At 42.3% G+C, this 24,046-nt stretch overlaps 5 protein-coding genes and 1 non-coding gene across 8 annotated transcripts; 3 read left to right on the top strand and 3 right to left on the bottom strand.

Annotated features, from left to right (window-relative positions):
* Nucleotides 1–625: 625 nt before the first annotated feature.
* On the bottom strand, nucleotides 626–3,833 carry LOC9630416 (endoglucanase 6). The gene is made up of 10 exons (XM_024680620.1): nucleotides 3,390–3,833; nucleotides 3,022–3,234; nucleotides 2,532–2,732; nucleotides 2,378–2,467; nucleotides 2,142–2,306; nucleotides 1,937–2,060; nucleotides 1,713–1,876; nucleotides 1,275–1,632; nucleotides 1,165–1,215; nucleotides 626–1,093 (listed from the first exon to the last, which is right to left on the bottom strand). The coding sequence occupies exons 1-10, from the start codon at nucleotides 3,609–3,611 to the stop codon at nucleotides 792–794; spliced, it is 1,890 nt and encodes a 629-aa protein (XP_024536388.1). The 5' UTR covers nucleotides 3,612–3,833; the 3' UTR covers nucleotides 626–791.
* A 959-nt stretch (nucleotides 3,834–4,792) lies between these two features.
* LOC9645444 lies at nucleotides 4,793–6,467 on the bottom strand. 2 transcript variants are annotated; one of them, XR_002993023.1, is made up of 5 exons: nucleotides 6,388–6,467; nucleotides 6,169–6,328; nucleotides 6,080–6,108; nucleotides 5,130–5,701; nucleotides 4,793–5,050 (listed from the first exon to the last, which is right to left on the bottom strand). XR_002993023.1 is itself a non-coding variant. In XM_024680750.1 (4 exons), the coding sequence occupies exons 2-4, from the start codon at nucleotides 6,248–6,250 to the stop codon at nucleotides 5,414–5,416; spliced, it is 399 nt and encodes a 132-aa protein (XP_024536518.1). In that variant the 5' UTR covers nucleotides 6,251–6,328; nucleotides 6,388–6,467; the 3' UTR covers nucleotides 5,294–5,413. The 2 variants fall into 2 exon arrangements, 1 of the variants encoding a protein (XP_024536518.1); XM_024680750.1 differs by lacking the exon at nucleotides 4,793–5,050 and having other exon boundaries at nucleotides 5,294–5,701.
* Nucleotides 6,468–6,628: 161 nt separating this feature from the next.
* Nucleotides 6,629–6,708, top strand: TRNAL-UAG. Its single transcript has one exon. It is a non-coding gene; the product is annotated as a tRNA-Leu (tRNA).
* On the bottom strand, nucleotides 6,661–8,179 carry LOC9645445. 2 transcript variants are annotated; one of them, XM_024680738.1, is made up of 4 exons: nucleotides 7,928–8,179; nucleotides 7,246–7,726; nucleotides 7,127–7,190; nucleotides 6,661–7,079 (listed from the first exon to the last, which is right to left on the bottom strand). In XM_024680738.1, exons 1-2 carry the CDS (start codon nucleotides 8,162–8,164, stop codon nucleotides 7,364–7,366), a joined length of 600 nt encoding a protein of 199 aa, XP_024536506.1. In that variant the 5' UTR covers nucleotides 8,165–8,179; the 3' UTR covers nucleotides 6,661–7,079; nucleotides 7,127–7,190; nucleotides 7,246–7,363. The 2 variants fall into 2 exon arrangements, with proteins under 2 accessions (XP_024536506.1, XP_002975771.1); XM_002975725.2 differs by having other exon boundaries at nucleotides 6,661–7,190.
* A 171-nt stretch (nucleotides 8,180–8,350) lies between these two features.
* Nucleotides 8,351–11,726, top strand: LOC9645446 (calcium permeable stress-gated cation channel 1). The gene is made up of 12 exons (XM_002975546.2): nucleotides 8,351–8,479; nucleotides 8,600–9,030; nucleotides 9,137–9,283; nucleotides 9,353–9,488; nucleotides 9,544–9,645; nucleotides 9,707–9,826; nucleotides 9,881–9,961; nucleotides 10,018–10,358; nucleotides 10,419–10,664; nucleotides 10,716–11,040; nucleotides 11,122–11,355; nucleotides 11,424–11,726. Exons 2-12 carry the CDS (start codon nucleotides 8,711–8,713, stop codon nucleotides 11,649–11,651), a joined length of 2,280 nt encoding a protein of 759 aa, XP_002975592.1. The 5' UTR covers nucleotides 8,351–8,479; nucleotides 8,600–8,710; the 3' UTR covers nucleotides 11,652–11,726.
* Nucleotides 11,727–21,228: 9,502 nt separating this feature from the next.
* On the top strand, nucleotides 21,229–24,045 carry LOC112348294 (pentatricopeptide repeat-containing protein At1g63400-like; the record flags this gene model as incomplete). Its single annotated transcript, XM_024680540.1, has 2 exons — nucleotides 21,229–21,260; nucleotides 21,321–24,045. A coding segment is annotated over exon 2 (2,685 nt), but the record flags the coding sequence as incomplete, so codon positions are not given.
* Between the last annotated feature and the right edge of the window lies 1 nt (nucleotide 24,046).

Genomic DNA, 24,046 nt, shown 5'->3' on the forward strand with positions numbered 1-24,046 from the left:
GTTTTTCCGGCTCCATCTCCTATCTATCCATCTCCATCTCCAGTATCTCCATCTCCACTCTCTCTGGCTCCAGCTCCTATCTCTCCATCTCCAGTCTCTCCAGCTCCATCTCCAATCTCTCCGGCTCCAGCCTCTCCATCTCCATCTCCACTTTCTCCGGTAGCTCCAGTCTCTCCATCTCCACTATCTCCGGCTCCAGCCTCTCCAGCTCCAGTCTCTCCATCTCCACTCTCTCCGGCTCCAGCCTCTCCAGCTCCAGCCTCTCCATCTCCGCTTTCTCCAGCTCCAGCTCCAGTCACTCCATCTCCATCTCCGCTCTCTCCGGTTCCATCTCCATCTCCTGCTCCAGCTCCAGTCTCTCCAGCACCATCTCCAACTTCTCTAGCAGCCTCCCCGGTTCCATGTCCGACCTCTCCAGTTCCATCTCCAACACCAACATCTCCAACATCTCCAAAGTCCACGACGAAGACACCATTTCCTTGGAGAGATTGGCCCAAGGAGATGGTGGGACGTCAACGCACTTGGGCTGTTCCATCTCCAGCTCCAACCATCACTCCAGCACCCTTCACTGTTCCATCTCGTCGAGATGGTCGCGGAGGATGGGGACGTAGCCTGTCACTACGTATGTAAAGATTTACGTATCATTTGATTGATGCATAACACTTTTGACTTGAAAGGGCAAAAAAGAACGCATGAAAGCCCCAGGGTTGCTTCAAGCACAATCCCTTGTGAGCCAAGGAAGAAAACCAAGCACCAAAAACAAAACAAAAAAAAAACAAACTTTCCTCCCGTCAAGAAGCTCGAGCAAAACTTTGCACGGAGATCTCCGCGAGTGGAGCCGGCTGGACATAGACGAAGGTAAAGCTGCTGCGAGGGGGCAAAGATCTGATCCAGCTCGGGAATGTGTAAGCGTGATCGCTCGCTGACAACTTTGTGAGCCCCCAGAAAGATCCACTGAGCTTGTGGATCTTGAGCACGAGCTTCTCCAGAGTTTGCTTGGATCTGTTGCTTACAGTAACTCCATAGCGGTAGAATCTCTGGCCTCGATAGTCCCACGACATTGTCACGTTCTGATCGATAGAGATACCATCACCTGGAAACTCCAAGTTTGAGCTATCTATCTTCAAAAAAAAAAAAAAAACACTGCAAAGGAAAGACGAGTACCCGGCTGTTTTCGCGACGATGGCGATGGAAGAGGAGACGCTGCCTTCGAAACTGTGCATCAAAATCGATTTTTGAGTGAACCAAGATGGAAAAACACGAAGATCTCTTACGTGAGACGAGATTTTGATCGTTTTTCCTTGTGCTTCCACCGTTGTGGAGCCTCGCGAGCAATCCAACCAGCGGCCCATTGTTGTACGTAGTTGGCTCTGTTTGCTCCCAGTTGTTTCGCTCGTCCGCAAAGTTGTCCGACACATCGGGGCCGCCGACGAGAGCTCCGACGAGCAGGTTTGGATCGCTTTGCCTTCTCGTGTACCACGTACTGTATCCTTCCTTGCAACCCACGAAGCTCGGGTTTTGCTTGATGGAAACGATGGATGCAGCGCGGTGGTGAACTTGCCGGGGATAGTTGAATCCAAAGCCCACCAAGTAGCTCGTTGCTCGGGGATTGTCACCCAGAATGTAATCCACCTGTGGCGAGAGAGAAAAACGATCGCTTAATACTTGGAAGAGAAAAGAAAAAAGAGAGCTTTTTGTTTTTCTTCGCTTGCCTGAGATCGAGCTAAGTTGAGCAGCTGTGATGGATTCACAGCTCTCCCATTGCAGCGGAGAGTATTCCCGGTTGAAGTGAGATAATCCGAGTAGACGGTGAGGAGGAACGAGGCAGAGGTAACGTATTGCATGTTATTCCATTGCCTGATGAACATCAAGCCACCTAGTTGTGAATAAAAAAGTGTTTGAGAGGAAGAACTTCGATACAACTTTGAAACTTCACCTGGAGTTCTTTGGACTTGCGCGCCAGAGTTTTGCTGGAGGCAAGCGCAGAGGAAATATTCGGCCTTGGATTGATACTGCTCGAGGACGCTTTTGTAAGACCCGGCCTTTCCATCCAAGAGCACCTGAAAGAAATCTCTCCAAAATCAGCCAAGGAGAAATAAAATCGAAGTTTTCTCTCATGGAAACTTATGGAACGAACTGACCTTGGAAGCTAGCACTTGAACTCCAGCGTACTTTATATCCCAGCTAAACTCCGTGATGCTCCAGCCAGTCCCTCCAAGAACAGCGGCATTTTTCGCTACGTAGTCGAGGTATTTTTGCTCGCCAGTAGCTCTGTGCAGCCAGATCGCGGCCCACAGAAGCTCATCCTGAAATCCAGCTCCAAGTAAATCACAGAAAAGAAGAACAAAAACTAGTTTTTTTTCTAGCAAGAACTCACAGCATAGCCACTCCTGGAAGAGTAGAACTTTTGAGCCACTGGAATGCTGCTATCGTATTTCCCTCTATACGTATCCGCGAAGTTGAAGAGCTGGGAAACAAAGAAAAAAGAGATCTTTAGCAAAGAAGAAAGCAAATCCATGAATTCATCAAACCTGCTTAGCATGAGTTAAGAGGAGATTGGAATAGGAAGCTTGCGATCCCCTGAAAGCCATGGAGGCGGCAGCCATGGCGGCCGCGGTCTCTCCCGCTAGATCGGAGCCAGGCCTGCTTGGATCCAAACGGTAGGCCTGGCGGGACGTGGTCATGTCCTCGGGCCTTTGCCAGCACGCGTGATCCGATTGACCCTCTCCAACCTAGAGATCCACCCATGAGTGGTACAATTCGCGGCAAAGATCGAGCTCTCACTCCTCGCTCTCACTGCCCACGAGCTCGGATTCGCGATCGCGGCCAAAACCACAAGACCCACTACGATCCAGCCAAGAACACGGCGCTTCCGGGCGTGGAATCGGGGCACGACCCACGAGCGCTAGGCGATCGAAAAGGGAGCCCACATTGGTGGATTGTGAGATCTAGCCGCGATCCACGAACCCACATTGGCGAGAGATCGCGAAGGAGAGGAGGACAAGAGATGGAGGAACAAACCTGGCCCCATAGCACATTGGGCTCGGTGTGGGATTTGAGGAAGTAATCGGTGCCCCACTTGATCGCGCCCAGCGTGTTGCCCAGCTCGCCGCTCTTGGCGATTTGATCGCGATACTCGACCACGCTCCACGAGAGCATCGTGATCGTGAAGGCCATGGGGAGTCCAAACTTGACGTTGTCGCCGGCATCGTAGTAGCCTCCCGAGAGATCAACCTGGAACAAAGATTGCGGGTCAGTGAAGGAAAACTCCACCTTTGAGAAGGAAAACTAAGAGAGAATGCGAGGAAATCGTCTACTTTGCGAAGAACAAAGGGATGATGAAACGAAGAACAAAGAAAAGATGGTAGAATCTTGAGAGCTTTTCGTACCCCCGAGGCTTTTCCATCTTCCAGGCCCGAGTGAGATCTCCATGTCACTCGCTGGTGATCGGGGAGCCTCCCGGATCGCTGCGCCTCGTAGAAAAGAATGCTTTTGCTCAGAGCCTCGCCATAGTCAAACGCTGCCGCCGACGCACTTCGTCCCGAGAGAGAGATGAAAATGCAGGCGAGCGAGGCAATGCAAGTGAGCGATCGAGCATTCTTCTTTCCCATGATCGATCTTCTGGCACAGAACAAGAGATGCTTTTGATCGATCGGGCTGATCGATCGAGTCAAAGGAGGAGGAGCATTGATGATATGGAAAGATCTTCTCGGAGATGGAAGAGGAAGAAGAAGAAGAAACGAGCGAGCGATTGGAGAGAGTTGGATCGATCAGCCAAGATTGCAAACTTATATATTGGAAATCTTTTCCCCCGTGTTTCGCAAGCAACGAACATGTTACGTTTAAAGCTCGCTGCTGTTTGCTGTTTGATTGTCTCCTTTTACTTTTCCTCTGTGATTTCTTTTCCTTTTTTGCTCGGAAAACATATATAAAAACGATAGAGAGACAAATTTGCATGTCAATAACCGTGGCATGATCAAAGCAAATCGCCCATCGAGATTTCAGGATTAGTTGCTACCGTTACCAAAGCGCGAAAAAGAAAAAACTTGATATTTTGGTTTTCTGGTGGAAAGCCTCGCGTCACAGGTGGTATAGTTTTTCCCCCGCCGCCCCCGCGCGTGTTCTTTGCGTTGATCGAGATCACGGGGCCGTACAGAGAGCCTGAGAGCCTTTTTCTGCGAGACCCCTCGTACGGAGCCATGAACATGGTGGGCATGTGACACAAGGTTGAAAATTTTGGAAGTTTCGCTCAGACTTTGGCCACCGTCGGGCAGACAAAACAGACGAGATCATTTCACGACGCTCGCAGCTTTCACACCTCTTTTATTTTTATATTTCTAATTTTGTTTTGTTTATTTATGGTTGACTTTATGTGTTTTGACTTAATGTTGTTGTAAAAACATAGATATAAATTGTAACTTGGTCAGCAACACACTAAAAAGCCAACGCATTCAAGAGCCATGGTAATTTTCGAGAATTATTCAAATGAAATAATATGAAATAAAAAATGTTATTTTTCTAAGCACTACCGTACCACCACAAATGTTTTAGATCGTGCATTGGTTTGACATTTTTGTAAGGCATTAAGTGCCACCATGTGTTTTGATTCGGTCTATAATATTTTAAATTTTAAATTCTCCTGTGCTCGCCAATGCACACCCCACTGATCAGACAAAGATGCAAGCAAAGTTCACGTAGAGCAAAAATTCGAGGGAAGAATTAAAAGGATAAAAGAGAAGCTGTGTCTTTGACGAGAAACAAAGCAAGCACACTGACATGGGAATATCTCAGAAACAAAGAAAAGATTCGTAGCGTAGCATCGTGTTGGACGCTATAATTTCTTTGGCGCACGGTAGCGACCGGCTTTGTCAAAAGATGCACGCCTTGGAGCAGTGAAAATGGAGAAGTTTCCACTGTGATCTCAATCGACCGAGCCGACCGATACAATTCGAGCCGGTGCTCTGGAAAAGGCTCACGCATCTTGACTTGGGCGATCGATCTACATCGGTGGAAACTCGCGAGCCCGACTGTAGAAGCACGATGAATAGATCTGGGATTAGTTTAAGACGCTTAGGAAGCTTCCCGGATTAGAGAAAAGGAAGAAACTCGAGAAAGCAACAAAACCAGACCTTCGGCAGCAACGCAAGTTCACACAACTTTGATCGTTTGATGGAAACGGTACTTTATCTCTCGTTTCTCTTCTTTTTTTTCTTCTGTAAAGCGAGACTTAGATCGGCAACGATCTGCAAAGCTAAAACTACTAGCTTTCAAACAGAGAGAGCGAGCCAACATAAAAAATAAAATAAAAACTCAAGAACTCTACTTAGAAGAAACATATACAGCAAGCTTTTCTTCTTCACCTTTGTCTATCAGACCTGATTGACGCGATCGTCGAGATTATAGCGGATGATCTTCACGAGCAGCCGAAGCAGTTGCAGGAAACCGGAGTGAAGGAGCAAAGGCCGAATGGGACCCTTCTCAGCGAGCAATTGATGTTGTAACAGCATCCTGTTAGAAAGCAATACTTCCTTGTCTGGTCCGTGCAGCACGTACATGGCGCGCACTCACGAAAATCTCCCAGCCTCCTCCTCCTGGCACTGCTGTTATTGAAAGCCTCATAACGAATGCCTGACGCTGGAAACGTATCACCCGGGGCACTTTGATTGGAAGCTAGCGGAATTTGGCTAGAGCTAGACTCGCACTGCAGAGAACAAAGAGAAAAGATCGAAAACTAGAAAGTGTGAGTGACAAAAAATGGGTGGTTTTTAAATGCGAGACACAGTCAACCAACAACAACAGAGATCATAGCTAAACACCTGTGTCAATCGATAGGAAAAAATACAAAGGAAAGAGAAAGCAAACGAATAAAAGCATGTAAACATCTCCTAGCTACCTCTGACCAACAGCGCAACCTCTTTATGGCGTGAAAGCCCAGCAATTCTAAACAAAGCTTAAGAACTATTAGAATATAGCATGCGACGCGAGCAAGAAATCCGGTCAATCCAGGAGGAGAAAAGCGAGAAATCCAAGGAAGAACACAAGGCAAACACACAGATCATACTATAATTTAGTACTCGACCTTTGCGATTCCTTGCGATTGCGCTCCATCTAGCCGCATCGGGAAACCAATCGGTGAAATATTCTCGAAATGTAGCTTAGATTTCTCACCTGTGAGAGTGGGACTCGCGAGCGCGATCGAAATCACAATGGCAGCCAGCAGCAGCTGCCGCCACAGCAAGCGCCGCGCCATACAATCGCCGCGAGCGCGCCGCGAAACCTAGAAATCCTCGAGCGCCGCTGCCAATGCTGCCGATAGCTTTCCAAGAATCTGCCAGTGCATTGCGCTGAGCATTGCCGGAGGTGGAATCTACACAAAGAATGGCGCACCGAGGGAAGAAATCGCGCTGTGGATGGAAGCCGCCTCGCCGCGCCTCACCTCTCTTTCCCTCTCGAGGACGAAAAACAAGCAAGTGAGATCCAACGTCATCCAGGCATGACACGCACACTAAAAGTAAAATGACGTGGCTCAACAGAGAGCGTCCGATGAGCTCAATTAATACAGGTAGGAAACATTTACTCTGCATTTATCAAAGTCATCTATGTAATGCGTGCTTGCTTAGCACAAGCTGACGGTTTGGCCGAGTGGTCTAAGGCGTTGGATTTAGGCTCCAATCCGAAAGGGCGTGGGTTCAAATCCCACAGCCGTCACTCCCAATTGGTTATTATTATTTTTTCAAGTTCTTCTCGTGGTGTCACGTGAAATCTCTTCCTGGTATAAAACAAACCATTTGTAGTCCATCCCATTTATATGGTGACTTTGCGACTCAAATCCCAGCAGCTATGGCGATCTTTAAACCTTTGTTTGTGCTGTCGATCCTTACGCTGCTAGTCGCAGGTTCTCTCTTTTTTAGTTTTCCAATTATCTTACTCGATTTTGCTTCATGTTCTTCCCAGACACCACGGCAAAGATCTGGTTTTTCGATCACTTTGAAAGAACAAACAATTACCGAGAGGAGCGGCCGGTGAGTATCGAAAACCACGCGATCTCTGTTGATAAAGCTTCGATCCAGAACCGGAAGCTAGCAGGGACGGACCAGTTAAGAGACTGTAAGTAGCAAACACTCACTTTTGAGTTGGCTAGAGATTTTCTCCGCTTGCTGTAGTTTGCTCTATCCGGCCAAAATGTATACCTACAGGAGCATACGTCGAGTGCATCAATGGAGGGCGACTTGGATGCAAGTGTACCTGGATTTCACGCTGCGTCCCCGCTGCTTCCGAGTGCTACTTCCACACCAGTAAGAAAAACTTCACCTCCTGCGGGTTCTAACCACGAGAAGAACAAAGCTCTCTTGCTGATAACTCTTTAGTTTGGATGGAGCTTGTTGGAGAACTTGACATCGGGTCCATATTTCTTGAGCAGCGTGTTGTAAGTTTTGAGCTGGCTAGCCTCGTATTCTTGAGTCTTGGGATCTGCCATTAGCGTCAGGGAGAACGATATACCTCGCAGTGATATGAACTGGATGATGTAGTATGGCACTCCCAAAACTTTGTCTTGCTTAAACGACGCCGTCGCAACTCTCCTGACGTACATGGTCATTTCTTGCTTGCCATCGTCGTGTACCAGGCAAGCGTCCCAGGCGTCCTCTTCGGCGTCGCTGTAGCGAAACATCTCCATCGGGGTCCTCGTTTTCCACTGCCCAGTGTGTGTATTAATGTAAAGGTGGACCTACAATCACGAAAAAAAGAGAGCTTTAGAAAACAACATCGTTGATCCCCAAGAAAAAGAGAATCAAAGGATCGGCCTCAGTAAAGGACTTTGTTAGCTCCATCGCTAGAGCTAAATTATCAGGATAGATCATCAAGAGAGATCTTTTTTGTCGTCATGGGCAGATTCTAGTGGGCCAAAATCAAATAGCGACAGCCATACCTTTCCGAGTTCTCTCGCTTCCTCGAGAAAATCCTGGACGCTGACCTCCGCGCCGGCATTTACCCTAGCGCTCATCGAAATCGCGGCATTCACCGCCGGAATCGTCCGACGCGAGAGCGCAAGACATTCAGCACGCCGATGGAGCAGCGCCGCTGATCCTGGCCTCGCGCAAGACGGAAATCCCTGGCGCGGCGCCGCAATGGAAGAAGGAAGCGCCCAGCTGCTCAATGCCGCCATCGCCACTGTTTAAATAACAAAGCCCTAACGGAATGTTCTCTGTTTACTGCTTCCTCCGCTTACCTAACAGAGGATTTGAGAATATACTACTAAACGAGGAGAATCTTGGGAATTGTGTAACGTATTTTTACCTCGTGTGATCCAGCCTGGCTGGCCTTCAAAGGAGCGAGGCTTATAGTAAATCTTTTATTCCAATCCATTGTCCTTTCGGCTTCTCTATAGTGGACACACTCACACACAAAGTTCTTCTCTGGAAGAGAGCTATGGCGGTTTTCGGCCAAACTAGGTAGAAAGAAAATGCGGCTTCTTCTCGAGGTAATCTAATCCGCTAGAGTGTTGGCGCGGCACCTATCGATTCTTGAGTGTCTCTCACGCCTGACATCGCTGGAATGAGCGCCATTCAGTGCTGATCTCGAGCGCATTGTGGTGGAACAGGGTATGGCTGCCGCGATCATCATGTAGTGCCTCCGATTTCCAGTGATTTCTCTCGGATTCTCGACGGCCAGGGGCTGCTAGGACGATATTTCGAGAGATTTCCGGGGCTGAATGGCCACGCTACAGGATCTGGGCGTGGCGGCGGCCATCAACATCATCTCGGCCTTTATCTTCCTCCTCGTCTTCGCGTTCCTCAAGCTCCAGCCGGCCAACGCCAGGGTTTACTATCCCAAATGGTACCTCAAGGGAGTCCGCCAGGGCAGCTCCAGGGGCGACGAGCGAGGATCTTTGCTCCGGTTCGTGAACTTGAACTACAAATCTTATCTACATTTCTTGGATTGGATGAGGGACGCGCTGCGAATGCCGGAAGGGGAGCTCATCGCTCACGCTGGGCTTGATTCCGTTGTCTACCTCAGGATATACCTTCTCGGGTAAAGTTTTCTTCTTTTTTTTTGTTTACAATGTGTGGCATTCTTTGGCTGTGTTCTCACGCAACTTTGTTCTCATTTATTCGTTTTGTGTGCCGTTCCTTTACAGGCTTAAGGTCTTCGTCCCTTTGATGTTACTCGGGTTTTTGGTGCTGGTCCCTGTGAACGTGACGGACTCAAACATCCAAACTGGCAAAATTTTCGGTACCGACATCGATAAAATCTCACTCACCAACATCAGGGAGAAATCCCCAAGGTTTGACATTGTGAAATGTTTCTCTTTCCATGTGTGAGGTTTGAAACGTTCTTTTTTTGTTTTCTCAAGGCTGTGGGCGCACGTTGTTATGACATATGTATTTACGGCATGGACGTGTTTTATGCTCTTCACGGAGTATAAGACGGTGGCACGTATGCGTTTCCAATTCCTTGCCGCCGAGGCCCGCCGCCCTGACCAATTCACTGTCAGTAATGTTCGCTGTTTTGAGATTCCAGGTCTGACTCTACCGTTGTTTGTAGGTACTTGTTCGGCAAGTGCCTTTGGATCCGGACGAACCCATTAGCACGCATATCGATCATTTCTTCCGCGTGAATCATCCTGACTACTATTTGTGCAATCAGGTGATCAAATGAAACTCTCCTGCCTTGGTTTTGAAATGCTGACTGTATTGAGTTTTTAAAGGTTATCTATAATGCAAACAAGCTAGCAAAGCTAGTCAAGAAGAGAGAGGGGCTGCAAAACTGGCTGGACTATTACCAGCTACAGTTCCAAAGAAAAAACACGGAGCGGCCTATGACCAAGGTATGGTCACTGTTTGATATTGAGTTCTGTTTAAAATAACTTGGTGTAATACAGACTGGCTTATGGGGTCTGTGGGGACAGAAAGTTGATGCAATCCAATACTATACCGACGGTATAAATCAGATCTCGAAGGAGGTAGCTCTTTTACTTGTTATTTACGAATACTTTGAGGTGATTATTATTCTTTGCAGGCTACAGTAGAGCGTGAACGTGTTCTCAACGACGACAGTTCAAAGCTTCCTGTAGCTTTTGTATCTTTCAGGTCAAGATGGGGAGCGGCAGTCTGCGCACAGACACAGCAAACCAGGGATCCCACAGTATGGCTGACGGAGTGGGCTCCTGAGCCTCGAGACGTATACTGGCGAAATCTTTCGGTTCCGTATCTACAGCTCACCATGAGAAAGCTGTTCATAACCGGAGCGGTTTTCCTGCTCATCTTTTTCTACATTATTCCCGTGACATTTGTGCAGTCGTTGGCCAACCTGGAAGGTATTGAGAAGAAGCTAACGTTCCTGAGGCCAATCATTGAAGCGTAAGTTCTTGAATCTCATCCGTGGTTTTCGGGAAAAAGACGCTGATCCGTGATTTCCAGGAAGTTCATCAAGTCGTTCCTCCAAGGTTTCCTTCCCGGTCTGGCACTCAAGCTGTTTCTACACTTCCTTCCAAAGCTTTTGATGTTTATGTCCAAGATAGAAGGCCATCTGGCTTTGTCGCAACTCGAAGTATCAACATCAGCAAAGTACTACTACTTTATGGTCGTCAACGTCTTCTTTGCCAGTGTGATCGCTGGAGCAGCGTTTGAGCAACTTAAAACCTTCTTCCAGCAATCTCCAAGCCAGTAAGTCTCTACCAGCGGGTGGCTCGTGACTGACCAGAAGTTTGACAACAGGATTCCTGTGATATTAGCTGGGAGTATCCCACAAAAAGCAACATTCTTCATCACATATATCATGGTTGACGGCTGGGCCAGCATTGCAGCAGACATCATGCGTATAAAACCGCTGATCGTTTATCACTTGAAGAACATGTTCCTGGTTAAAACTGACAAAGACCGAGAGAATGCAATGAGTCCAGGGAGTGCAGGCTTTGACACTGTCTTCCCTCAGCTAGAACTCTATTTCTTACTTGGAACCGTCTATTCTATTATCACACCATTCATTCTCCCATTTATAATCGTGTACTTGGCATTCGCGTACGTGGTCTATCGACATCAGGTACATTTTCTTTTACAGATAGTGGTACAAACGTTCTAACGCTTTCTCGCCTTTTTCTTTCTTTGTTCTTTATATTTGTAGGTGATCAACGTGTACGACCCCGAGTACGAGAGTGCAGCAGCCTTCTGGCCGCATATCCACAACCGGATCATCGTCTCACTTCTCGTCGAGCAAATTACACTGTTTGGAGTTTTCGCCGGGAAGAGAGCCGCCGCCTCCACTCCTCTACTTATCGGTCTCCCGATCATGACGATAGTTTTCCACTACTACTGCAAGAATCGCTTCGAGCCGGCGTTCCGAAAGTATCCACTAGAAGTAAGTGAAAGTTGTTTTGCTCTTCCGCGTATCTAGCAAATCTCATTGTTTCTTTTCTTGCTTCGCAGGAGGCAATGTCGAAGGACATTGTCGACAGAGCTACACATCCAAACTGGAACATCAAGACATATCTCCAAAACTCATATATGCATCCGGTGTTTAAGGACAGTGAGGAGGAAATGGATGAGGAGGGATTTGACGCCGAGAGGTCAACGCTGGTTCCCACGAAGAAGAGCTCGCGCTCCAACACCCCAGCTCCCAGCGCCAATGGAGAAGAATCACCGTTTCACGGTTAAATGTATTTCATCCCTTTGATTAAGGTGTAATTGTAAACACTGTGGACAAGAAGTTTTCTCTCTGAAGGATTTGCATATTGTTGATTGTACCAAGTTAAAAGAGTTGATTGTCAATGAATTGTACAATGGAAGCAAGGTTTCAAGGTGGACAGTGGAGGGCTGCTGCAAGCTTGAGGGGCTTTAGCATCTGTAACTCAAACTCATGTTTGCCTCTCATCCAGGAGCTCCATCTTTTACATTCTCTGTCTTTACCAAGGAAAGCTTTTGAGGTGTGGTAGGGGATTGAGAATGTGGAAGATAGCTTTTACTTATTCACTAAGAGGTAATCTTCTTTGCTTTGCATGTTTTGATTTAAATGTGGTTGTGAAAGGCAAATTTTTCTGTATGTTTGGAGATAAATAATATTTTTATTTAGATTTTGCATTGTTTAAATCTCTTTTGTTTCTATTTCTTTCAATTCAATCTTTTGTAACAATCTTTTCCTTCTCTTACTCTAGAATAGCAATTGGTGCATTTGTTTAATGCTATATGATTGCAATTGAATAATCAAACTTAGTTAATGATGGTATTCATGACACGTGGTGTAACTTCTTCTGTTTTTACTATTAATTCTTACATCCAATTAGATTTTGAGTTTTACAATGTTCTTTCTTTAAGTGTTACTTATTTAAAAATTATAAAAAATAAAATTTAGTGGAAATCCCTTTCTTCTTTCTTTATTTCAAAGCACAAAGCATATAAAAATGGCATACTACTAGCCACTAACTTCAAATATAATAACCTCATAACAATGTGAAGAAAAATTCAAGAATTAATAGGATTTCTATCAATTTTTTTACTCATCATTTTCAATTATGATAACCTCATAATAGTGTGGAAAGAGTTTGAAAAAACAATGGGAACCTCATTGACTCCTTCACCAAAGGATTTATTCTAACTACTTTTCCTACCAAATCCTCACATATAGATTGAATTGTCTTTTTAGACATTTTAAAGTGCACATTTAAATATACTAATAACTTATAAGTTTTTAAATTTAGACATACCCCAACTCAATAAGCCTAAGGATATTTAACCTCAAATATCCCAATACCCTTAATTGATTAAAAACGAATGTGCACTCTTATTCATGTGCCCTTTCCTTTATATTTAAAATTTTATTAATTAATTCTTAAAGTTATTCTCTTTAGTTTCTTATGTGATTATGATGATGCCTTTCACCAATTGTATTGTTTCTGTCAAAATCCATTTAAGTTAGTTATGCAATTTAATATTTGCTTTTGAAGCCTTTTTACTTTTTGTGGAGTTGAATATGTCAATATAGAGAGTTAATCTTTAGGACAAGCTTAAAAACTTATTAAATATGGAATAGTGTTAGATCATAAATTGGGACATTGAAATAACATCATGGTGTTTATGACATTTTCTAGATTTTATATATATGTCATACTACCAAATTTAGACATTTACCATAAATAACACTTAGAACCAAAATGGGACTAACAAATCCCAAGAGCCGAGATTGATCAATTGGAGTAGGGGCATTGGTGTACACATCCAGCTATTGAAAACTTATAAGAAAAAATTACTCATTAACACTTTCTTCATTTGCTACTTTAGTGACAAAAAGATATTCAATTGGTCCAAGGGTTTGCAAGAAACAAATGTGAAATGTAACTTTGTTTTCATTTGCTTTGGAATAAATTTTCATAAATTGAGTAATTACCTTTATTGACTAATATGAAGAAAATAACAAAGGATATCTTATTATAAAAATAAGCTTTGAAAGTGAATACATGATGAATTAATGCCAATTGAACCCTTTGATAATATTCCCAAAAAATGAATAGAAGGGTTACTAATTTATTTGCAAAAGGCCCCTTCACTACTCCTATGATTCCTTATTTTCTAAAAGAATTTAAATATTAACACTTTCCACCATAATAGCACTAATAAGACGTTAACATTAAGGTTTTATCACAAATGTAATTTCAAGTATTGAAAAGTACTTGTAGGGCACTTTATATGAACACTCTTTCTTTATTGCCATAATGGCAAAAACTCGGTACAATTGGTTCCTTTTATAGTTCCTAGTTGAGTTACTTGAGAAATTAGTAAGTATATGTGTGTTTAGATTGGATAAATATATACTTCCTAGTTGAGTTACTTCAGAAATTAATAAGTACATGTGTGCTTAGATTGGATAAATATAAAGTAGGAACTCTTATGTGTTTTTAGTTGAGCACATTTAACCTGTTTAAAGTTTAGGGTATAGGGTTTAAGTTTAAAGTTTAGAGGGCTAAGCATTAACTAACCTAATGCTATTACTTTAATGCTCAAATAAATAGATTTTCCCATAATGGATTGTTGTAGAAGAGTGCAATTTGATTTAATCCACTATGTTGAACATGCAAAAGTGGTCATCACACACCAAGAACATTCTTTATGGTTTAAAGTTTAAAGGGCTAAACATTAACTAGCCTAATGCTATTACTTTAATGCTCAAGTAAATAGATTTTAATACAAGTAGATGTGCACCCCTATTTGTCAACTCATCTACAACTTAATTTTTAGTGATATTATAGTGCCTTTTGACCTTATAAAAATGAATTGGAACAAGTAATATTCTAATAACCCAAAAAATCTTTTGGATGATGTTTGCATTTGGGTGGCTTTTGGGTCTTAGACATAGATCTCCACTAGTGTCAAGAAATCATGATTGTCCATATATATAAATATTAGCTTGCATAAATCCCATTGCTATTCCATCTCTAAAAAAATTTCAAATACTTATAACAAGAGCTTAAATGTGATAGTAAACTTTATTTCTAAATTATTGTTTGGTCTTTTCCCATAAGTAAGTTAGATAGAAACTCTTAAGATAAATACTCTATAACTTCCAAAACTTTGCACTTCAATAATTCATTAATGAAAATTTACAATTTATGGTTATTCACTACCATTTGTGACATATGCACAATTTTATTCACCTCAAAAATTTCACTTCCTTGCCTTTAGTGTTTTTTCTATTTTGGAAAATATATATAATTTAAAAACTAATGACATTTTATAAAAGCTACAAAAAAATTTCTTTCTTTCTTTCTTTTTTAATTTAGAAATTCCAAGTGTCCAAGGACAAAGATGATGCATGAATTGAAACTACCAATGGCCCACATTACAACAATAGTTTTAGAAACCTATCAATACAACTTAAAAACTTCATCTTTTCATCTAAATTAAGCTTGCAATCACGAAAGTTGATCATGCCATCACTCATTACTTAGAATTTGAAAAGCCAAAAAGAAAAAGCTTTGAGAACATCTTACTTAACCATTAGCACTTTTTAGTATTTAGCAACAAAATTCAACTGTAAAAAACAACCTCCTTAAAGTGCTATTGGATAAAGGATCCCAAAATTATGATTAAAACGATAAAAATTAAAAATTTAGTCTTGAAATAATTCTTTCTATTTAAGCCATAAGCACTATAGTTGCTTTTTTTTTTGGAGTGGAAGCTATTATTAAGCACTTCCCCCCTAACACCCCTTAAATCAATGATCACTCCCACCCAAAGTTTCTAATTCTAGTCTTAACCCTAACATAGTTCAAAAGCATTTCTTATCTCATTTATCTGACCATTTTTTACTTTACTATAGTTTATACCAAGTTATTAGGCCAAGATATTTCCCCTTAAAGTTTCAAACTAAACAATGCACTCAAGGTTTGAGATTTATAAGTTTTGTTGTACCAAAGGATGTTAATAACTTGATAATTTAGTGTGTATGGTTATTTATGCTTGTAGGGAGCATAGTCAAACTTTAATTCAATCTATCACGGGGAGGGGATTGGGAGAGAGAGTTTGGAAATTTATGAAGAAGTGGCTAACACCTTATTGCTCATATAATAAATAGTTAAAGTTAAGTAAAACCAAGTAAAAATTAACATAATAGGAGTGGATTATAGTCTAAAAGAGAGGTCCTAAGTCTTTTAGAAAGGGGTGAGAGCCAATAAGCCTTATCTATTCAAATGAGATACCAGTAAAGAAAAAATTTAGAGTTTACATTTTAATGTAAATTTATGATTCTAGGAGGTTATCCATCCCAATATTATTCAAACCTAAAAATGTTTAACCCCAAATATTCTAAAACCCTTAAAAAATAGAAAAATGCTTATTCATAAATACTTTCCCTTTATATTTAAACTCTAATGGATTGTTTTGTATTCATTCTCTTTTATCAAATCTAAATTGAACTATTAAATGTTAATTTTAACATATAGTATGATTTCCCCAGTTAATAAATAGAATTGGATTTGAGACTTAATTTGACTAAACTAGACCACTAAATATTAATTTCAACATATGATTTGATTCCCTAGTTCATTAATAGAGTTGGATCTAGACCCCTTCACTAGAAAATGTAAACTCTTGAGGTCATCTATCCTAATACCCATCCCAAATATGTTATTAATTTTCTCAAAAAGTCATTTAGCTCAATATAATCGTCTAGATGTTGATGTCCGACAACATTAATGGTAATAATTAAAAGATTTTGGAAGAGGCCTAGTAACCCTGATCAACTACTCAAATTCAAAGATGCTTAACCCCAAATATTTTAAAACCCTTAACCGATTGGAAGAAAGAATGCACTATTATTTATAAGTTATTTGAACCATAATGGATTATCTTTCAAGTTGTTCTGTTTAGTTAGTTATGGATTAACCTCAAATATTCCAAAATCAATAACTGATTAAAGAAGAGGGTGCATTCTTATATCCATCTATATTTGAACCCTCTCTTAAGTTATTTTTTGTTGTTTACACCAATTTGGCAAATTAACAATTTCTCTTTAAATAATCTAAATGATTAATAGTATAAGGAAGAGCATACACATTTGGGATAGTTATAACATTTAATGGACAATAGTCAATATAAAATCAAATACTCCCATCCAACTTTGCTACAATATGAAGTTCACACATGCAAGGACTTTAAGACTTTTGAATAACACATTTCTTTAACATCTCCTAGATATTTGCTTATAATAACTTGATCTTCTTTAGTGATAGATGAATCTTGATTGAATGAGCATCTCCAATTAGAATAGAATAATGTAGTGCAATCTTGGCACTAGATGATATTTCAAAGTCAAAGAGATTAATATACTCTTACTTAATCTAATCAATTGCTATAACATAAAGACTATTAAAGAGATCTAGAAAGGAATAAAAGAATTAGAAGGAAATATGGTAGGAAATAATAGGGAGACAAAAGTGATGGAAGTATAGAAAGAAGTAAAAAGATAAATTGAACAAAAATGAAAGGAATGGAATAAATAAGAGGTATAAAATGGATAAACCTTAAAGTCATACTTAACATGATTGCATTGACTGTGGGTATTGAAAGTTACCTGTCAACTAGTGCTTTCAGATATTTTTTCCTTATTGCTACGATAGCAGAAGGTTGGTATTGTTAAACCCTTTTTCAGTCTCCACTTAAACTAATTGAGAAATTAGTCTTTGTATGTGTACTTAACTTAAAAAACATAAGGATGGAATTCCTAAGTGTTATTAATCAAGCATACTTGACCTAGTTAGAGAAACTCATTTGTTGATTTGCACTTGCTAGTGTTAGAAACCCCTGCAATATTGAGTTTGGTCCCTCAATATTTGCAAGATGATAGCTTATTGTATCTGTTAAACACCCTCACTATCATATATTTTGTGCTAGTTCCATTCAATCTTAATTTTTATTTATGGAAAGTGTCTAGATTTGCTAATTTAACATATCTACGAAATGTAGAGATTGTTTTGAACACAATTATGTTCATCCCATACCCAAATTCTTAATCTAGTGCCATTCCATATGTAATAAGTTTTGAGTTAATCCTAAAGACTAACTCTTGGTTTTTAGGGTGACTAAGGATGAAAGCTTAGAGTGTGCAGTCCTTAAGAGGGGTATAAAGGCCTGTGGGGGGTTCCAAATGTATAGTAAAGATAGTAGGTAAGTTAGGCATGGTTAATCAATCTAAGACATAGACTAACTCCTGCTTGCATGCCTGTTTTTGTATTGTGTTTAGCTTGGGTCTTAACCCAAATTCCACACCATGCTAGCTGGTGGAATACCCATATCCTTACGTTAAATCACTAGTATATTGAAATAGTGCCAAACTTCGTTTAGCTCTGCTTTGCATGTTGATCTTGGCATTAGGATACTAGATGCTCTAGGACTATTCTAAGTCGCTCTATGCTCTTGTTTCTTCACTCCTTATGTTGTACGCTCAAGAGTCACTCTATGCTTCAATACCTTCATTTCTTAGCTCCATATTTAGGAGTTTGGCTCTGTTCCTTTATTCAATGGCCCAAGGCTCTAAAACTTAGGTTTTACTCTATTGTCCTTGGACACGTGGCATATGGCATATAGTATGTGACACATGGCACATGGAGGGTTTAAGTTTTACTTCATAGTTATCTTATGATAAATCACTATAGGATAAAGGGTGAAAACCATGTGCTCTATATTGTGCTACAATCAATCTATACTAAATAAAAAGTCAAAAGCTTGACTAAGCAACACCCACAATAGTTATAATTCAATCACAAAATCACCCACATATATAATTAGATCTATCTCATTCTACATACATATATGTATATAGTTGTTAAGTCTGGCTCTACTATATGATGCGAATATAGACAACAAGTGTGGTAATAAATTAAGGTAAGCTTCTAAATTTAGACTTCTCAAGAGGTAATCTAGCCCAATACTACTCAAATATATATCTTAACACTTTTTTCCAATTTATATATCCCAAAATCAAAATGAGAGTCTAACAAACATAACACATTTGGACCAAAAGCTTTAATTCAAAAAGTCAAGAATAGGAGTGAAACTCCTGAAGAAGTGTTCAAGAAATAAGTACAAAGAAATCAATGAATGAGTTTTTAGAAAAGGACACAAAAATGACCGATACATAGCAAGTGTCATAACAAGCGGAAGTGTCAAGACTAAATCCAAGACCAAGTTTGAAATGGAATCCGAGATGAAGTCCAAAATCGTGTCCAGAATGTCAAATATGAAGTCTAAAATTAAAACCAAAATTGAAATTGAGTTTGAGTCCGAGTCCGAATACTAATACAGGTCATGGGGTTATATAGACTCCACAAACATATGCTCTTAGTCCTTAGTGGTTATGAACTCCATGCATTATCTATGGTCCCTAGCCTCATCTCTCCCATGTGATTGCACCTACTGATGTGAGGGATTTGAGTCAATCATCCTAAGGATCGTATTAAGGGCTCATCCAAAGTATAGTAGGGAGTGTGGGGGTTGGACTCCAGTGAAACAAATTTGGTTAAAAAAGGCCAATGTGACCAAGAAAGGTTACATTCATGTAATGGGTAATGATATAACCACTGAAGAGTCCAAAGCTAGAATGAATATAGATGGACAAGTGGGGTAACTTAGTAAAGTGTTCAAGAGTTAATTATAACTCCCTTGAAATATCAAATAGTCAATACTTCCAATTTAAGTATGAATGGCACTACTTACTTGGATACCTTGTGTGGTTCATTAAAACCTCACTTTAGCCATATAACTGGGTCACCCTAGAGGCAAAGGGTGGGGGCAATACTTACAAGGCTTGCATTGGGCCATAATGTTTCGAAATGTTATTCCAAAATTCCAAACTATGAAAAGGAAGAGGAATGATCCTTTTGTTTATTGACCAAAAATATAGTCACATGGTAAAGAAGTCTTAGAGGTTAGTGGGATTCAATGGATGGGCCTTTAAGCCCTAAACCAGTGGTGGTATTGCTGAGCATTACCATAGATGAAGAGGAATTTGGTGGGCATCAAATAAATGATATTGGGAAAGGGTATTCCCCATATTTGGAGGCATCCTAAAGATGCTAAGAGGTGGTCATGGGATGACCACTCATGAATAGATGGCCTAATCTTTGAGAGACAGAACTATAATATAGGTGATCTTAGACTATTAATAAGACAAGTGTGAATGGATATGGCCTTAATAAAACAAGTTAGTATGCCAGTGGTACCCTTTAATAAGATTGGACATGTGGAACACTTTGACCAAGTGCAAAGGTAATATAGCTTTGAGGCTACCACTTGGGCTAGCAAATCCCCCAAGTTAAGATGAGGACTTATGGAAATTGTGAGTGAGACTCCTCTAAATTATCAAAAGTGTGGTTAAGTGATTAAAGTTGAATAGAAAATTTAATCACTTACAAAGGTGCACTCTGGTTTATAAACTTTATATTTGAAATTTTTCCCACCTAAGAGCATTACCCCCTCAAATCTAACTTAACAAAACAAACTAAACCACTAATAATATGGTATAATTCCCCTAACCAACCCCTTGAATCTAACTTAGTAGACCACTAAGAATGTGGTATAATTCTCTTAGCCAACCAAAAGAGTCGAACTTGAAATTTTTTTAATATTAAATATAAACTTTTAAATTTGAACTTCTTGAAATATCATTCAACACAAGACTATTCAATCTAACAAATTGAAAAATACTTGTGTCAATAAACCTTTTTCTTTTATATTTAAACCCTAATAGATCATATATCAAATTATTCTTTTTGGTTGCTTACACTTAGATATGTGGTATTGATCAAAGAATCAGCACACATTATACTTGTGGGGAAGTGTCCTCTACCTCAAGATAAACAGTGGTGGCTTGAACATCATCCAAAGCCAACTCAAAATGCATAGTGGCATTGTGATAGATGTGCATCCACACCTCTCTTAGCTACAATAGGGTTTGAGCATCTGCAAAACCAAGCAATCCCATCAGTAGACCTTGCAAATGAAAACTCTCACCATTTATGTGTAGAAGAACGTCCTCCTCACTCATCCACCTCTTTTCAAGGGTGCTCCTGGTCATTTCTTCCCACAATGCTACTTGCTCATTCATTGTCAAGGTGTTTCTGGGAGGGTGAACGTAAAGAGCCTTATTAAGCGTTCTGGGATCATCAACTAACTTGAGCAGGTAAGTTGCCTAGGTCCTCCTCGAAGAGATACATGACACTGAATCCACCAAAGTAAAAGGAGACAAATGCATGATTTAGAAACAACAAAACTAGTACTTTTCTGATCTCCATCCAAACCTTGTCTCTGGGTGGAGTGAAAGTCAGGAAACCGTCCACTTGTACAAAACTGGCAAGCATGAGCCCCATGATACAGTTTGCCATGAAGAACATGTTAAGAATTCCTGCTGCTTTGATGGCTCTTCAGATAGCTAACTTGTCCCTAGACATGGTCCTTGCAGATCCTATCCATGTCCACCCGAAACTCGGAGGGGTAGAACTTCTGGAGAAGACACCTCTGTTAAGTTGGGATTCACTTGAAAACCTTAATCGCCACCTTGATGTTTCCAGCTTCTTTCACGGCACCAATGAGATCGTACTTCTTTCGAGAATATAATTAATTAAAATTTAATAATCAGATTAAAAATCGTTTTTCTTACACGTGTAAAACAATATCTGTTTTCATTGGTCAATAGTTAAATTGCGGATAGAGAAGGTTTAATTAGGGTTCTTGCGCCCGTAGAAGGGGATATTTCGCGAGCGCGGAAGTGCTTATGAGGTAGGATTTGGATTTCTGGCCGATCGTGTCTCTCGAATCCGCATTGAGCGTAGAATGTAGTCAGTGCAGGTGAAAATCTCGGACAAATTTGATTGCCGCCATGGAGATCTCCTGCGTCGACAAGAGCATGCTGCGACTGGCTGTGGCGCTGGACAAGCGCGGCAGCGGCAATGCGAACCGAGAGGAATCCGTGAGAATGCCGAGATTATCCGAATCCAGGGAAGGCGGCGACTCTATCTCCTCCCGAAATCCGGGGGCGTCTTACAGGTCCCGGAGCTACAGCACCAGCGGATTTGTGAGGAAGACCTTCAAGCTGCCGAGCAATGGCCCCCTGGAGCTGGAAATTCTGGTGGGAAGGATAGAGCGTGGAGAGATTGGTTTCGAGGAAGTCCGAGCCTACACGGACAGGTACTTAACCGGAAGCTTTGCTGGGCGAGTGTTGCGGTGCTTCAAGGATGGAAAGATAGCGCTCGAGTTCTTCAAGTGGTGCCAGGACCAGGCAGGATTTTCTCACAGTACTTACTCGTACAATTGTCTCATGGATCTTCTCTTCCGGATGAAGCTCTACCAGGACGTCTACGCGACTTTCAGGGCCATGAGAGAGTGCTCTCCAAACAGGTATACTTTCCGGGTGGTGCTCAAGAGCTTTTGCAAGCAAGGGAAGCTCCGGGATGGTTACAAGCTGTTTGAGCAGATGCTAGACAATGGGATAAGTCCGGATGGGATCGAGTACAACATTCTCATCGATGGATACGCGAAGAAAGGGAGAGTTGACGAGGCCAACAGGTTGTACGAGGAGATGGTTTCTGTTGGCTTGGAGCCGAGCATCTATACTTACAACTCCTTGCTCAATGCGTTCTGCAAGGAGACGAAGATGAAGGAAGCCATGGAGCTGTTTAAAACAATGGCCGAGAAAGGCTTCGAGCCGGACGTTGTCACTTACAGCACCATCATCTCGGGGCTTTGTAAGACGGGGAAGGTGACCGAAGCTTTGGAGATGGTAGAGGAGATGACCGAGAAGGGTGTGAATCCCGACGTTGCGACTTACACTATCATCGTGGACAGGCTCTGTAGAGCGGGGAAAGTTGACGAAGCTGACGAGCTGTTTCACAAGATGATTGAACGGGGCTGCTCGGCAAACACTGTTGCTTACAACGCGCTCATCAACGGGCTCTGCAAGGACGAGAACATCGAACGGGCTTACAAGCTACTTGAAGAGATGGCGAGCAAGGGATACGTGCCTGACAACATCACATACAACACAATTCTCAGCGGGCTTTGCAGGATGGGGAAGGTGAGTGAGGCCAAGCAGTTTTTTGACAGTATGCCTTCCAGGGGATACAGTCCCGACGTTGTGGCATACAACGGTCTTCTGGACGCTCTGTACAAGGAAGGCAAAGTTGCAGAGGCTTGGGGTCTTTTCAAGACCATGGGTGAGAGGCCGGACAGGCTAACTTGCTACATTATGCTTCAAGGACTCTTCAATGAGAAGAAAGTGGACGACGCTGTCAAGTTCTTTGAAGGGGTCATACGAGACGGCAAGTTTGGCCACGAGGGGGCAACGTATTCACTTCTGATAGAGGGCCTTTGCAAGTCCAAGAAGGTGGACGAAGCTGTCACTATGCTCAACGAGATGCTCGAGAAAGGACACGTTCCACAGACTGTCCCAGCAACGGCCCTTCTCTCGTCGCTTTGCAAGGAGAAGAAGGTTGATGATGCTTTGGCCTGCTTTGAAGCGCTGAAAGCCAGGGGATACAAACCGGACGTGGTGACTTACAACGCTCTTCTCTCCGGGCTTAGAAAATGCGAGAAGTTTGATTTGGCCGTCAGCCTGCTGGAAGACATGGCGGACAGGAAAGTCGCTCCAGACTTGATTACGTACAACACACTTATCGATGGCTTTTGTCGCGTTGAGAAGACAGACGAGGCCATGAAGCTGTTCAAAGACGTCATCGCCAAGGGATACATGCCAGACACTGTGACTTACAACTCGATACTGCTGGGGTTGGCAAGAAAAAGCAACATGGACGAGGCCGAGGAAATGTTTAAGAAAATGGTGGCTAGCGGCTGTGCTCCAAATGGCGCAACGTACAGCATCGTTCTCTCGGGTCACTGTAGAGTGGGGAACATGGCTAGATGCCTCGAACTCTACGAGGAAATGACCGAGAAGCGGTTCAGCCCCGATGTCCTGCTCTGCAATGCCGTCATCGATATGCTTTGCAAGGCCAAAAAGGTGGACGATGCGCACAAGGTTCTCGAAGAGATGAGCAAAATCGGAGCCGTGCCGGATGTGGTTACGTATAACATCCTTCTGGACGGGCTGTGCAAAACCAACTTGGTGGACAAGGCCCACGAGCTGTTCTCGACCATGGTCGACAACGGCTGCGCTCCAGACATCGTAAGCTACAGCGTTGTCCTCAACGGGCTGTGCAAGACAAACAAGGTGCACGATGCCAGAGTTCTCTTCGACAGGATGATCGAGAGGAAGTTGGTTCCGGACGTTGTCACCTTCAACATCTTGATGGACGGGCTGTGCAAGGCAGGGAAGTTGGACGAGGCCAAAGATCTTCTGGATGTTATGAGCGAGCACAACGTTCTTCCAGATGGAGTGACTTGCACCACGCTCATGCACGGCCTGTGCCGGGACAAGAGAACGGACGAGGCTGTGAGGCTTTTCCAGTACATGGTGGAGAAAGGCACTGTGGCTGACGTCCTCCCCCACAACATCGTCCTCGCAGGCCTGTGCAGGGAAGGCAAGCTCGCGCAGGCCCTTCTCTTTTTCAAGT

Source organism: Selaginella moellendorffii, unplaced genomic scaffold (assembly GCF_000143415.4).
Source record: "Selaginella moellendorffii unplaced genomic scaffold, v1.0 SELMOscaffold_28, whole genome shotgun sequence".
NCBI lineage: Eukaryota > Viridiplantae > Streptophyta > Lycopodiopsida > Selaginellales > Selaginellaceae > Selaginella > Selaginella moellendorffii.